At 40.4% G+C, this 14,302-nt stretch overlaps 1 protein-coding gene across 1 annotated transcript in view; it reads right to left on the minus strand.

Moving 5' to 3' along the window:
• The window catches only part of SNX25 (sorting nexin 25), a 124,241-nt gene that overhangs the window by 72,684 nt on the left and 37,255 nt on the right, over positions 1-14,302 (minus strand). Inside the window, exons 4-5 of the mRNA XM_045998412.1 lie at positions 8,557-8,729; positions 6,886-7,072 (exon numbers count right to left, since the gene is read on the minus strand). Coding sequence (XP_045854368.1) covers positions 6,886-7,072; positions 8,557-8,729 — 360 coding nt within the window. The remainder of the gene's footprint in view (positions 1-6,885; positions 7,073-8,556; positions 8,730-14,302) is intronic.

Genomic DNA, 14,302 nt, shown 5'->3' on the forward strand with positions numbered 1-14,302 from the left:
CAGAGCAGTGAGCTGGAAGGAGCCTGGGTCCCCGAGGAGGGTAGAGGCCTCCTAGCAGTTTTCGAATGCCTGTTCCAGACTTCTTTTATAGAAGAAAGAAAAAGCCCTCTGTACTGTGGCAAGTAATCATTATTTTGTGGGTTTTCTAGCCTCCTCATCTAAATCTAATCCTAATGTAAGTATCTCCAGTCTTTTCATGGGACTCAAGCAATAGATTTTAATCAGGGGCAATTTTGTCCTCCAGAGGACATCTGGCAATGTCTGGAGGATGTTTCTGGTTGTCACAACTACAGGGTTGGTACTGGCATCCAGTGGGGGAGGCTAGTGATGTTAATATTCCACAATAACTAGAACCACCCCCACAACAAAGAATTATCTGGGCCCAAATGGCACTTTCGCCAAGGCTGAGAAACCTGGGGTTAAATACGTGTCTCAGGATCACCAGTGATAAGATGCCCTTTATTCATTACGATAAACACGGTAGAAGAATGAGGTGTCTGGATTAATCAATATTCTTCTCAATAGTAACCATCCTCGCAAACAGTGATAAACAGTTTTCAAAGACTTAGAATATAACAATTATAGGACACCTATACTTGAGATTGGTAGTAAGTGGAAGAATATTCCATTTAAAAGATATTCTCAATTCTAGTTGTAACTGGAGGGCGTTTAAAACTGATGCCCAGGTTCTAACCTAGGGCAATCTGTAAAAATCCCTGGGGGTGAAGTGGAGGCAAGTATATTTCTCATGGAGGAGTAAAATCGCTTTCATAGAGCACTTTGTGCAAACACACTGAGGAATTACACAACGCAGGCAACAGGAGGTATTCCTGGGCCATGATCTGCCTGCTTCCTCTAGGAGATTCTGTAAGGGCAGAACCTTTCATTCCCGCTTTAATGTTTATTCCCACACCTTCTTTCTCTTCAGAATAAAGGAACACACAATGCTTTCTCCAGTGTGGCTGTAATTGTCGGGTCTTACTAACGGATACCCCTTTGCTCTGACCTCTGATTTGCCTTCCTTGAGGGTGGTCATCACCCCACCACCCAGACAGGTGATGGGAATCTGTACAGTTATCCTTTAATATCTTGCATGAACAGGACATTTAGATTTCTGGCTCCTGTCTCATTAGCAGAGTGGATGACTTCCAGTAGAAGACGCTGGAAAATTCCAAATGTTATACCAGTCCCGCCACCACATCCTCACTTTGACACCTTGGATGCCAGAAAAGAAGAAAAAGTAGCTACAAAGGACAGTGAGATATCCAGCCATAATTTTTGTAAAAGCCTGGGTGATTCTAATATATAGTCAAGGTCAAAAACCACTGGTTTAGTATACTCGGAGGGAGCATTTCTAGCTCCAGAATCGTATTGCCAAAGCAGCTCACGCTGACTCAGAACAAAACAAACTATCACAGTACTACAAATATGACCTTCAAGGTTTCTTTGGTTTGGTTGTTCGTTTTTAATGCATTCCAACCCAGCAGAGTTTAATGACTTTATTTCCTTCAGAAAATATGCACCTATCTCCCAAATATGTATGAAATAAAAGTGGATGGTTTCATCAACTGCTTAGTCTAAATAACACACGTTCCCTGCCCTAGGCAGCCTATCTTAAAATCTTACTGAGAACAACATGAAGATAGCGACCTAAAATGCTAATAAAGTCAGACAGCAGAGTACTCTAATTGTACCAGAAAAACAAAGTAGTTCAGACTACGATGGAAGAAACTGCTCCATTAGTGCGAGGCAGCTGATAAGCTTCATCGATGCTTTAGACAGGAGTCTGATAAAAAGCAATTTTGCCTGTAAGCAGACTGACCATTGAAGAGAGAGCAATTTTTCTTTATTTTATTTTTCCAATGTTCCAAGATTCATTGTTTATGCACCACACCCAGTGCTCCCTGCCATACGTGTCCTCCTTAATACCCACCACCAGGCTCACCCATCCCCCCCCACCCCCTCCCTTCCAAAACCCTCAGTCTGTTTCTCAGAGTCCACAGTCTCTCATGGTTTGTCTCCCCCTCCAATCTACCCCAATTTACTTTTCCTTTCCTTCTCCTAATGTCTTCCATGTTATTCCTCATGTAGAGAACAATTTTTCTATCAGATAAACAATAACCAGTAACCAGATAACTTATGCAGCATCACCTTTTTTGAGCAAAAAGATCAACCTCTACCATGGCAGAGTTGTAGTCTTTCTAGTTCAATCTGGGCAAGAAGCAGAGAAGAAAGGTTAGCCCTCAGATTACCCTAAGATACAATGAGTAAGGACACTGTCTCCTGGATAAAAGATATACCAGTACTATAGCAAACAGAACTGCCTGGAATTTTATCTACAGCGAAGGTCAAGTAACTGTCTCATAGCCAGAGGATGGGGAGCGGTAATGCGGTATTTACAAGAGTATTCAGAAAGTAACTCCGGATGTGTACAGCTACCACTGAGAAAAATGGCCTTCACAGTATTCTCTCCCAAGGTTCTTTGCCAAGCTGTTGAGGGGACTGTATGCGCTTCAGGATTACCATGATTCCACAGCAGATGCTGGCTAACATATACGACTCCTTGTTGTAAGAGAAATTTGCAGCCCTTCAAAGGAAGTCATCAACATATTTCCCAAAATGTACATGAGAAACTGAAGGTCTACAAAGGGACAGAGGTCAGAAAAACAGGTCATTGCAGTTGCACTCAGTCATTATATCAACTTAATTAAATCTGAAAATGTATTCGGTTTTCTAATAGAGTGGGCACTTTAAGAGTTGGACAAAACAAACTGAGGGTTGCTGGGGGGAGGTGGGATTGGGAGAGGGGGAGCGGGCTATGGACATTGGGGAGGGGAGGCGAACCATAAGAGACTATGGACTCTGAAAAACAACCTGAGGGTTTTGAAGGGTCAGGGGTGGGAGGTTGGGGGAACAGGTGGTGGGTAATGGGGAGGGCACGTTTTGCATGGAGCACTGGGTGTTGTGCAAAAAGAATGAATACTGTTACGCTGAAAAAATAAATAAAATGGAAAAAAAAAAAAGGTGCAAAAAAAAAAAAAAAAGAGTTGGATAATCTAATCCTCAAAGTACCTCCAAATGTCCTCCCCATGGGTTCTATGAACTTTGCTGGAAACAAAGGCCAGAAGTAAAGTAGAAGACAAGAAAGAGAACAGGAACAGGAATATATATGGGATGGGTGGTAGAAAGAGATTAGGAACCTTCTGATAATACTACTGAAGATGTTCAACTAAAAGTTAATAGGGGGGTGCCTGGGTGGCTCAGTTGGTTTAGTGCCTGCCTTCAGTCAGGTCAGGATCTCGGGGTCCTGGGACCAAGCCCCATGTCAGGCTCCCTGCTCAGTGGGGAGTCTGCTTCTCACTCTTCCTCTCCCTCTGCTCCTTTCCCCCACTTATGCTCTCTCTCTGTCTTAAAGAAAATTTAAAAGAAAGAAAGAAAACTCAAAAGGCATTCTTTAAAATGCAAACAACCCAATTATCCATTGGCTGACAAAAGAATAAACAAAATATGGTATATTCATACAATGGAGTATTATTCAGCCAAAAAAAGAAATGAAATATTGCTACATACCACAACATGGGCGACCCTTGAAAATATTATGCTGAATATAAGCCAGACACAAAAGGCCACAAGTTACATGATTCCATTTATATGAAATGTCCATAATGGGTAAATCCACAGAGAGAGAAAGTAGATTAGTGGTTGCCAAGGGCTGGGTAGAGAAAGCATGGGGAGTGACTGCTATGGGTACAGGGTTTCTTCTTAAAATGACAAAAATAATCTGGAATTAGAGGTAATGGTTGCACAGTCTGAAGGTACTAAAAACCACTGAAACATGTATTTTAAAATGCTGAGTTCAACGAGTGTAAACTATATCTCAGTGTCTAAAGAAAAAAAACACTCTTTAGCTCAGCATTTCTACTGCCCCTTAGCCTCTCCATGCTCAACAGAGCACCTGCTTCTCAGGACACCCAACGTGTGAGACTTCAGTGTTGCCCAATTTATGACAACAAGAGGAAGTGATCTTACAGAAAGATTTAAGGGCTCATACCATTTTTTATTTTCACCATAAAGGGGAAAATGTCATGTCAGGACTCCTAGTGTTCATCTTTGGCCACTCAGGTGAAGGCAATCCAAAATGCCCCTACTGTGACAAAAGCAGGTTGTCCAGTCATCCTGGGGCTTTTGTTTCTAAAGGTCAATTCTTTTTTTTTTTTTTTAAAGATTTTATTTTATTTATTTGACAGAGAGAGAGAGATCACAAGTAGGCAGAGAGGCAGGCAGAGAGAGAGGAGGAAGCAGGCTCCCTGCGGAGCAGAGAGCCCCATGCGGGGCTCGATCCCAGGACCCTGAGACCATGACCTGAGCCGAAGGCAGCGGCTTAATCCACTGAGCCACCCAGGCGCCCTCTAAAGGTCAATTCTTAACTGAGTTTCTTCTCTTTACCTACTAGATGACCAACTGCCAAAATTAAAATATCTATAGCATTTTGAATAGTCCTGAGCCTCTGACTAGTGCATTTTGAAAAAGATAAACCATTCATTCTAATCAGGATTCATTCATCTCATACTACAGAACTGTGCTAGAGTACCAATGGTTGATCACTCAAAATAATGCCTTCTGATCACAAAATAGTCTTTTGGTACCTGTTATACCGCTGTCTGTGTCAACGCTGTGATCTTTTGATCACATGTGTGCAGCGCTGGGATCTTTTGTTGATACACAAAACAGAACATTCATTCCTAAGTCTGGAAGTAGAATGAATACTGATTCAGTTAACTATCTGCCACTATTGATCCTAGATTGTTACCTTAAAATTCCTTGAAGTTACCCAATGATCCACTTCTAACTGTATTCTGAAAGACTGCTTAACAGGGAAAAGTCCTTAGGAAGGCAAGGCCTCCACAATCTAGCCACAGTGTATTGATAACAGTTATCCTGCTATCTGTTATACAGCTATATACTATTGGACAGTTATGCAGTTATACTGTATATAACAGATACTACTGTTGTGAACAGTATCTGTTCACAAACAATGCGTTAAGAGAAAACTATAATTTCACAGAGGGTGACCTTCGTCACACCACAGGCAGAGTATTCGGGAATAACGGGTAAAACAGAACCCAGGGAGAGCAAAACTAGAGTATCGGTTTGTACAGCATCTCTAGAACCAGCACTTGGTGTGTGTGTGTTGGCAGTTTTAAGGCGAAGAGGAGGCAACAAGGGTGTCCTGTCCTTGTGAGCTCTTTCACTTCCCATAGAATGACACTTTAAACTCCTTTTAAATTTCAAAGAAAGTCATGATAAGGATGACCTTTGAGTGTGTATAACCTATATACTCCAGAAAACAAATCTGGGATATTGACCCTTGCCTTTTTTATTAGCTTAAGGGTCACAATAATCAAAAATGATTTTCTAGGGCGCCTGGGTGGCTCAGTGGGTTAAGCTGCTGCCTTCGGCTCAGGTCATGATCTCAGGGTCCTGGGATCGAGTCCCGCATAGAGCTCTCTGCTCAGCAGGGAGCCTGCCTCCCTCTCTCTCTCTCTGCCTGCCTCTCTGTCTACTTGTGATCTCTCTCTGTCAAATAAATAAATAAAATCTTTAAAAAAAATGAATTTCTAGTTTCAGACACAAATGATTATAAATCTCTAATAAATGAGTACCACATAGGTTTTCAAGACTATGCATGGAAAGAGAAGCATAAACAAATCTCCTGAGATTATATCCTTTAAGAATTAAATGATCTGTAAACACAATCATACAACTGAAGCCATCATTATACATTTGCAGGACCTAGATTTTTTTTTTTTAAAGATTTTATTTATTTATTTGTCAGAGAGAGACCACAAGCAGGCAGAGAGGCAGGCAGAGAGAGAGAGAGAGAGAGAGGGAAGCAGGCTCCCTGCTGAGCAGAGAGCCCGATGCGGGGCTCGATCCCAGGACCCTGAGATCATGACCTGAGCCGAAGGCAGCGGCTTAGCCCACTGAGCCACCCAGGTGCCCCTGCAGGACCTAGATTAATACAGGACACAGTTTACAAGAACATGGTACCCTCTACAAATGTACACCTCTTAGAAGAGTGTATTATTCAGATTAGAAGACTAAGCAGCACAACTCACCTTAATGGTAACCCAAATCTAAAATCCTTGAAGAGTTCAAAGACTGTTTCAGCTAATATTTTATTTTCCATCTATGATTCATCAAAATTACTTATCAGAGACAAAACAGACATACCAGAGTTGCCTTTCTTCCCCATGTATTATTGTTTGGGGACACTAAAACAGAAGAACTACAGAAACAGAAGCCTAGAAAAGCTACAAATTATATACTGCTATATAATCATACTGTTTATGCATATACTATGGCAATAAAAAATAAATATACAAAAACAGACACACTCACCCCTAAGATATCTCAAGTACAACAAGGAAGATTCAATGCCCCTATCAAAGAGACTCCCAGGGTATATTTCAAATGTGTTTCCTCAAAATATTTAGTCAAGAACCCATGATTCCCAAACCTGGGCCTGCATTTTCTAAGAAAAATTAAAATCAATGCAATATTCCATTATGTAATTTTAAAAACACATCATCTCCTTCCCATTTTTTCTAAGTAAATTTCTGAGCAGCTAAGTAGTTACTCTTACAACTAAACAGCTTGCAATCTATTATAACCTAATTACTTGAAAAACAGGATACTTGGGGGAAAAAAAAACCTAATTCCTCTGCTAAAGGAGAAGCTGGGTAAATTTAGTTGTCACTGAGTAGTAAGATTTATGGACTTCCTTTATTTCTGCCTCCCTGACAACCACATTTTTTTGGTACCTAACTAGGCAGAGGATGATAATAAGTAGCTACTGTCATGCTATAATTAAAGATCAAATACCTTAGCTGCTTCAAGAACTCAACATCAGAGTTGCTATTAATAAGCTTGATGAACTCTTCATAAGATGGAGCATAGGTGTAGGCTCTCTTGTGATGTTCATTCATCTGTTCTCTGCGCTCCAGCTGGGCAAGCAGCATCTGGTTAATGTAATCTGGATTACTAAGTAACTCCACTACTGGCTTCAAGACTGTGGGAAGAAGAAAGCAACACTGAAAAAGTATGGTCCTTTGAAGGAACTGTTTTTCATTTACAGAACTGAAACCACTTCTGGTAAATGTTTTTAAACTACCCAAATGGGGACAAACAATTCAAATATTCAAAAATCTGTGTGCCTGTACACCCAGCTCCCTCTGGGTATGCTACCAACTATGGCTACAATCAAGTGGTTGTTTTAACAAATGAGTTAAGTTTAATAATGAAAGAGTGTCATTTGCAACCCGAGTTCCTAACAAAGAAATCAAAATTAAGTACACTGATTTTTTCCTTTTATTTATTTAGTTAGTTAGTTAGTTTAATAAGGCTCATGTGTTTTGTCTGCCAAATGAAAGTGAACATTCTCACAACTGATAAAAAAGCAGACCTCAGGGAAGAAGTTGTTTAAAAGTCAACGATAACAACTACAAACTCATCCTACTAACTTTAGGTTAAAAACTTCTCTTTTCAGGGTATCTGGGGGGCTCAGTTGGTTAAGTATCAGAATCTTGATTTCAGCTCAGGTCATCATCTCAGGGTCCTGGGATCAAGCCCAGTGTTGAACCAGCTTGAGGATTCTCTTCTTCTCCTTCTGCTTCTCCCCCCCCCCCCACAACTCCACCCCCACCACTTGCACACACACTTGCTCACACATACTCTCTTTTTCTAAAATAAATAAATGATCTTAAAAAAAAAAAAAGGTTCCCTTTTCTGGGGCACCTGGGTGGCTCAGCTGGTTAGGCAACCAGCTCTTGAGCTCAGCTCAGCTGCTGATCTCAAAGTCATGAAGCCAAAAAAAACATACAAACAAACAAAAACAAAACAAAACTCCCTTTTCTCTATGTTTGGTATCTGCTAATGACCACAGATAATAAATGAGACAATCAACGCATATCAAATGCAATGTTATTTGGGATTTTGAGGTAAGAGAAATTTCTCTTAGGTCATATTTTCTTCCATTTTCGTATTCTGGCCAAGCACCTTCTTCATCAAAATTCCTTTTGTAATTACATTATATTGTGGTACAGTTCTTTTTTTATTTATTCCAAGTTCACAAAATTACATATAGGCATTATCAGTGAATCTTCTATCTTAAAAGTATTCTAAGTAAAAGCACACTAGAGTTTGAGTACAGATATTCTTTCATTGATATATATATTATTAACCTGGATAATTCAAAAGCTATCCCAAATGGATGCTTGCTTGTGAAGACCATAAGGACTAATTATCCTGTGTCAAAATAAACAACAGAATGGACTATGCATTTGGCAACATGTTACATAAAAAACTTGTCTATCGTGGATGGCCAAATAAAGCCATCTTTGAATAACACTTCACGTTTGAAAATCTGAAAATATCTTCGCTCCCACATGTCCCATGATGTACAAGGTCCGCATAGGTAAAGTGTTATCACATTAGTATGGAACAATTGTTTGCATAATAATCACCATTAGTAATATGAATTATTTACAAGTCTACCTTTTGTTGTAAGTATTTCTGCAAGCATTATACGTAAGCTGAGAGACTGGACATCTTTTGAGGGAAGGAGACAGAACACCAGAACCCGAGAACACATCTGTAGGAATTTCACTTCATCATATGAGTTCCTCAAGCATGTATGTAACACAAAAGGCCTTGGTTGTTCTTCATGTCTAAAAGAAATTTATGAAGAGGGGAAGAGGAAGGAAAGAAAGTTCTGAAAACAATTCAATTATGTATCATTAAGTATAAAATATCTCAAATGGACAATACATCAGTTTTAATAATTGTGTCCATTCCTCAAAAATGTCAATAGCTAATAATTTTCTCAATCACAGACTAATTTAGAAAAATGCTAATGCATGCTCTTTCAGGATTTCAAACCTTAAGTAGCATCAACAATCACACATAACTCCCAAATCACAGCAACAATCCAGAAAATTATGTGTGTTTCTTTAACTGGACTATTTTTAAGTCTTCTAGACGTCTTCTTAAATGTGATCTATTGCTTTATTACTCAAAAAAAAAATCTAAGAAAATATTACCAGGGTCACTAGCCAGCTTTCCTGACTAGGTAATCATGAGATAAAAATGCTATGGGATTTCTACTGAAGAGAAGGTCCATGACTTACCTGGTGCTACATAAATTGATGGTAAATTGCCTTCTGTGTGGTTCCCAAGTATTTTCTAAATAGTCTTGTTGACTGTGGTCAGAGGCTTCCCTATCAGCCCTGACCCTATCCTTACCCCAGGACCATTTATTTGGAGGATCTTGAGTGAAGAGGAGTAGAAAGCAGAACCTTCTATACCTCCTTTTCCCACAGTACCTTGATAATAGTAGTTCAAGAAAGACAGGGATATTCATTTTTCTAACACCTTCCAGATAAGAGGGAACATTTATGGACTTCTTATAGTAACTAGGGGTCAATCCTGAGGAAGGACTGACACTCCGTAGAGCAGGAGATCACACTAATGCTACACAGCGATGAAACAAATGCATCTTGGTGCCTTTTACGACAAGCACCTCCAGAATGCTGACTGCAATTTCTTTCTGCACTGGAGAATGAAGATTAGTCTTCCATAGAAGACAAATCCTCCAAAAAGGGAAGATTTCCTCTTTGCCTTCTAAGACAACCAAGAAAAATTCAATACTAATGTGAAAAGCCAAAAAAATAAACAGATTTTAAGAATAAACCTTTACATATATACTAATCATATGCTGACTTATTTAAAATGGCATCTTCGGGGTGCCTGGCTGGCTCAGTTGGTAGAATATGGGACTCTTGATTTGGGGGACGTGAGTTGAGGTCATTAGGGGTAGAGTTTACTTGAAAAAAAAAACAAAAATAAGTAAGTAAATTTATAAAGTGGCATCTTTAATTATTTCAAATTCTAGCTATGCTGCCAGTTAGAGATGATCTTTTAATATAGTAAGATCTAGATGCTACTCTTGTCTCATCAAGCACTTTTAAGGATAAAACTTCACTCTAAAATATGTATTCGGTTGACAATTATTGGGGAAATCTGGCCCCAAAAAACTAATGACAGAAATTTCTTTCTATAATATCTAATCCCTTTCAAAGTATACGCAACCCCTTCTCTGTTCCAGTGGAAAGCAGATCAAAGGAGCCTAGCCAACAGACTTCTACAAGTTCATCTCCCTCCTAGAATTGAGTTAGGGAAAAACTTTCTGAGTGAGCATAAAAGGCCAGATATCTGGTCAAATGAGCTCCATCTGAGGAAAAAGGAGAGGCCAGTGCTTCCCTGGAATCCCTCTGCTCACTCCAAGCAGGATATTCCTATGATGCCTTCTGGTTCATGGGCATCAAGTACTGCTTCAGAACCCAAGAAAAGATCCCGAGGCATGTGGCTGCTTCTGGGTCATGATGTGTCCAGGTGCCTGCGTCCAGGCAACAGCCTCCTTCTGCCAGTGTGGACGGATCATTTGTTTACTCTAATTCCTACTACTTGCATCTGGGCTCTCCCTCCTTGAGTGAGCAAAAGGACATTCACCTTTTGGAAATTTTGCATGTACAACAAGACTTAATCTTCCCACCTACGCTGAGAAGCAGGTATCATGAACAACATTTCCTAGATGAGAACATTGAGGATCTGAGTGGTTACGTGAATAGTCCCAAGTCAGAGGTAATAAACAGTAGAAATAACTCTCCTGTTCTGCCTGACTCTCAAGTCCAAACCCTATGCTACCCCAGAATCAAAGATTGCAAAGACAAAAAGGGTGAAAGATTCAGAGATAAAGACAGAATATATGAATAAAAAACACTTTCCCCCTCAAACAGCATGACTATGCTTGACGAGTAAATCAAACACAAAAGGACTGTAAGAAGGAGACTGAAATTAAAGATGCTGCTGATTAAACAGCTTAAAAAGAATCAGTTTTAGATTTTCCTGAAACATGCTGGAACAAGACAGATGGGACAAAGGAAGAGGAAGGAGAGGCAAGACTTAAATGTGATCTGGACTGGGCTTAAAGTGGCAACAGAACATCGGCCTGGAAATAAACACAAGCTGACCGAAAAGCTGCCCCCACACAACTGCCTAACAGTCAATTGGCGTATGTGTTGCTTTTATTAATGCAATTTATTATTCTCTTGTCTGACAGTGGCCAATTCAATTGGGTGCTTCCCAGGCTGCCAAAGTCATTTTGCAGCCAATAGATATCCGCACACCAGTGGAGATTTCTAGGATGAGGGCACTATTTACCTGGGGCAGACAAGTGCAGACACAGCCATGAAACCTACACACATTGTCTACCAGCCTCATTGTGTGATTTGTAGAAGATAATGCATAATCAGATATTAGTTCTCTAGGGTTCACTTCTAGGGCATAATCATCTATATGCAAAACACCAGCAGCCTACTGGCACTTCTTCAAATATCTATAATCCCAGAGTACAGTGGTAAGATTTTTTTTTCTTTAATTAGAATTATCAACTAGAGCTTCAAGGCATAACCCGGATATCAGCAAAATAAATCTACTGTTGGTATAAGAAAGCTAGAAGCCCAGAGGGAAGGCATTTCTAAAATGGAATCAATTCTCTGTTTCTATTACTGTGATGCTTTACCCATAATATCTTTATATTAGTCACAAAAGCAGTAATTTCAGAAGCTGGTAAATGTCTCCATGAAAAATATATGTTCATGTTCAAATTAGATCATCATAAAAATACTAAATTTCTCTAACCACTTACTCTTCTCCTAAACCTAAATCTATCCATCTTCTCACTGGAATAAAACATGGATTTAAAATACTGTCCTTTAAAATGAGCATCCCCTGAGTTCCAACAAGTCTTGGACAGCATCTGGCAGGCAGAAGTCAGGGGCACTTTACACAATAGATACCACAGCAAATCAGCAGGAGCTCCTAGGGGTTGCTGAACACTTGAAAGGAGTGGCTGAAGCTCTTGAGACGCCAGGTCCTCATTCTCTCACTTTCCTTGTTAGTTCACATACTCACTGGGAGCTGCTATCTCTACCAACAGCAATTTTCAAAGAGTGGTCTGAGGACCCCGCTGTGTAATATAAAATGTCATCTGTCTTTTTCGCCCTGTTCTTACAAACACAGTGGAGTTTCCAGAGGCTACTTAATATGTGCTAACACCATGAGTCTACTGCCTAATGGCAAGAGAACTATGTATTTGTGCACTTTAAAAATGTCTTGGTTTGGGGCGCCTGGGTGGCTCAGTGGGTTGGGGCCTCTGCTTTCGGCTCAGGTCATGGTCCCGGCGTCCTGGGATCGAGCCCCGCATCGGACTCTCTGCTCAGCAGGGAGCCTGCTTCCCTTCCTGTCTCTCTGTCTGCCTCTCTGCCTGCTTGTGATCTCTCTCTGTCAAATAAATAAAAAATTAAAAAAAAAAATGTCTTGGTTTGGGCACCTGGGTGGCTCAGTGGGTTAAGCCGCTGCCTTCAGCTCAGGTCGTGATCTCAGAGTCCTGAGATCAAGTCCCGCATTGGGCTCTCTGCTCAGCGGAGAGCCTGCTTCCCTTCCTCTCTCTCTGCCAAATAAATAAATGGAATCTTTAAAAAAAAAAATGTCTTGGTTTGGGGCACCTGGGTGGCTCAGTTGGTTAAGCAACTGCCTTCAGCTCATGTCATGATCCTGGAGTCCCAGGATTGAGTCCCACATAGGGTTTGCTGCTCGGCGGAGAGTCTGCTTCTTCCTCTGACCTCTCTCCTCTCATACTCTCTCTCTCATTCTCTCTCTCTCAAATAAATAAAATCTTGGGGGGAAAAGTCTTGGTTTTAATAGCTGACATGGTAAATACCTATAGTATAGCAAGAGGTGAGGTGGCATATGTTTAACCACCGGCTCCCCCAGGGGAAATCATCTCTGACTTATAGCATTCGCCCATTGCACAGTGTAAGTACTCCCACCATGGCTAATGACAAGCTAGCAAGGTAATATCCCCGATCTCAAAGTAGGGAAGGGATGTGCATAGTCAGCTCTTGCAAACCAGTACAAGCTGGTCCCAGCACCCCGTGAGATAGAACCCACATAAACAAGGTGCTTTTGAGGGTGCATGGCTGGGTCAGAAGAATACGCAACTCTTGATCTTGGGATTGTGAGTTTGAGCCCTATATTGGGTGTAGAGGTTACTTAAAAATAAAATCTTTTAAAAAAAATGCCTTTAGGTTTTCAATAACTTTAAGAGTATAGGGGAACCCAAGACCAAAAAAAAAAAAAAAAAAAATCTGAGAACCACTGCACTACAGTAATTTTTTTCAAATCATGGATTGTGACCCACAAGGAATAAGTTAAAATACAGTTCATCTCAAACATCATTTTTAAAAAGATTTTAACATAAAAGCATCAGTTATCACAGGTAATAATATTGTTTTATGAAACTGGGCCACAGTATAAAATGTATTTCTTACTATGGGTCATAGTTTTTTAAAAATGCAAAATACTGGGGGCCACAAACTGAAAAATATTAGGTCCATGATGGCTTTGCACATTTTGATCTCATAAGCCTATGTGATACAGACTTTGGGAGAGAGCACGATTCATGGAAAGAGGCAGTATAGCCAAGACCAGGGAGCTGCAGCTGCTCAAGGACATTTAGCAACTAGGCCCCACTGAGCAACAGCACAGGGCCCAACAGGCTTCTCAGCAGAGAATAGGAGATACCACCTGCCCGATAAGGATGCCAATGTTTACTCATCCTCGTGTGTATTTTTCAGATACCCCGTCTATCCCCTGAAAGTAGAGGTAGAAGAGTGTCAGTGCGAATAGCCCACATTAAATTAAGGAGCCCCTCCTACTAAGTCCACATCCAAAGAGGAAGAAGGCTACTCCTCTCCTGCAGTAAGACGACTTTGACATGCAAGCTAGACGTGCTGTAATTCAGCATTCTCACTCATTCAGGAGTGGCACATGCAATTAGGATCCTCCCAGAAAACCTCTGAACATAAGGATTTGTTACAAGCACAGAAATGGCCTTGAAGTCTTCCTTCCAAAGGCAGAATCACTTCATAGGTACACATCTTGTCAGTGTCAGTGGAACAGTACAAAGAACTAACGAGCCTAACTATTCACACTTTTCACACGGAAACATTTCTAAGTACAGTCCACAACCTCCAATATTGAGTTCCTTTAAAAAGTCAGTTTTCAGGATATTGTGATGCAACAGAGTTCTCAACACAGGACTCACAAAAGGAAACATGAATTCTAAACCTTTCTAAAAATTGTTAACTCATAGACATTTCACAATATAAAACACTACATT

This window comes from Meles meles, chromosome 2 (genome assembly GCF_922984935.1).
Source record: "Meles meles chromosome 2, mMelMel3.1 paternal haplotype, whole genome shotgun sequence".
Lineage (NCBI taxonomy): Eukaryota > Metazoa > Chordata > Mammalia > Carnivora > Mustelidae > Meles > Meles meles.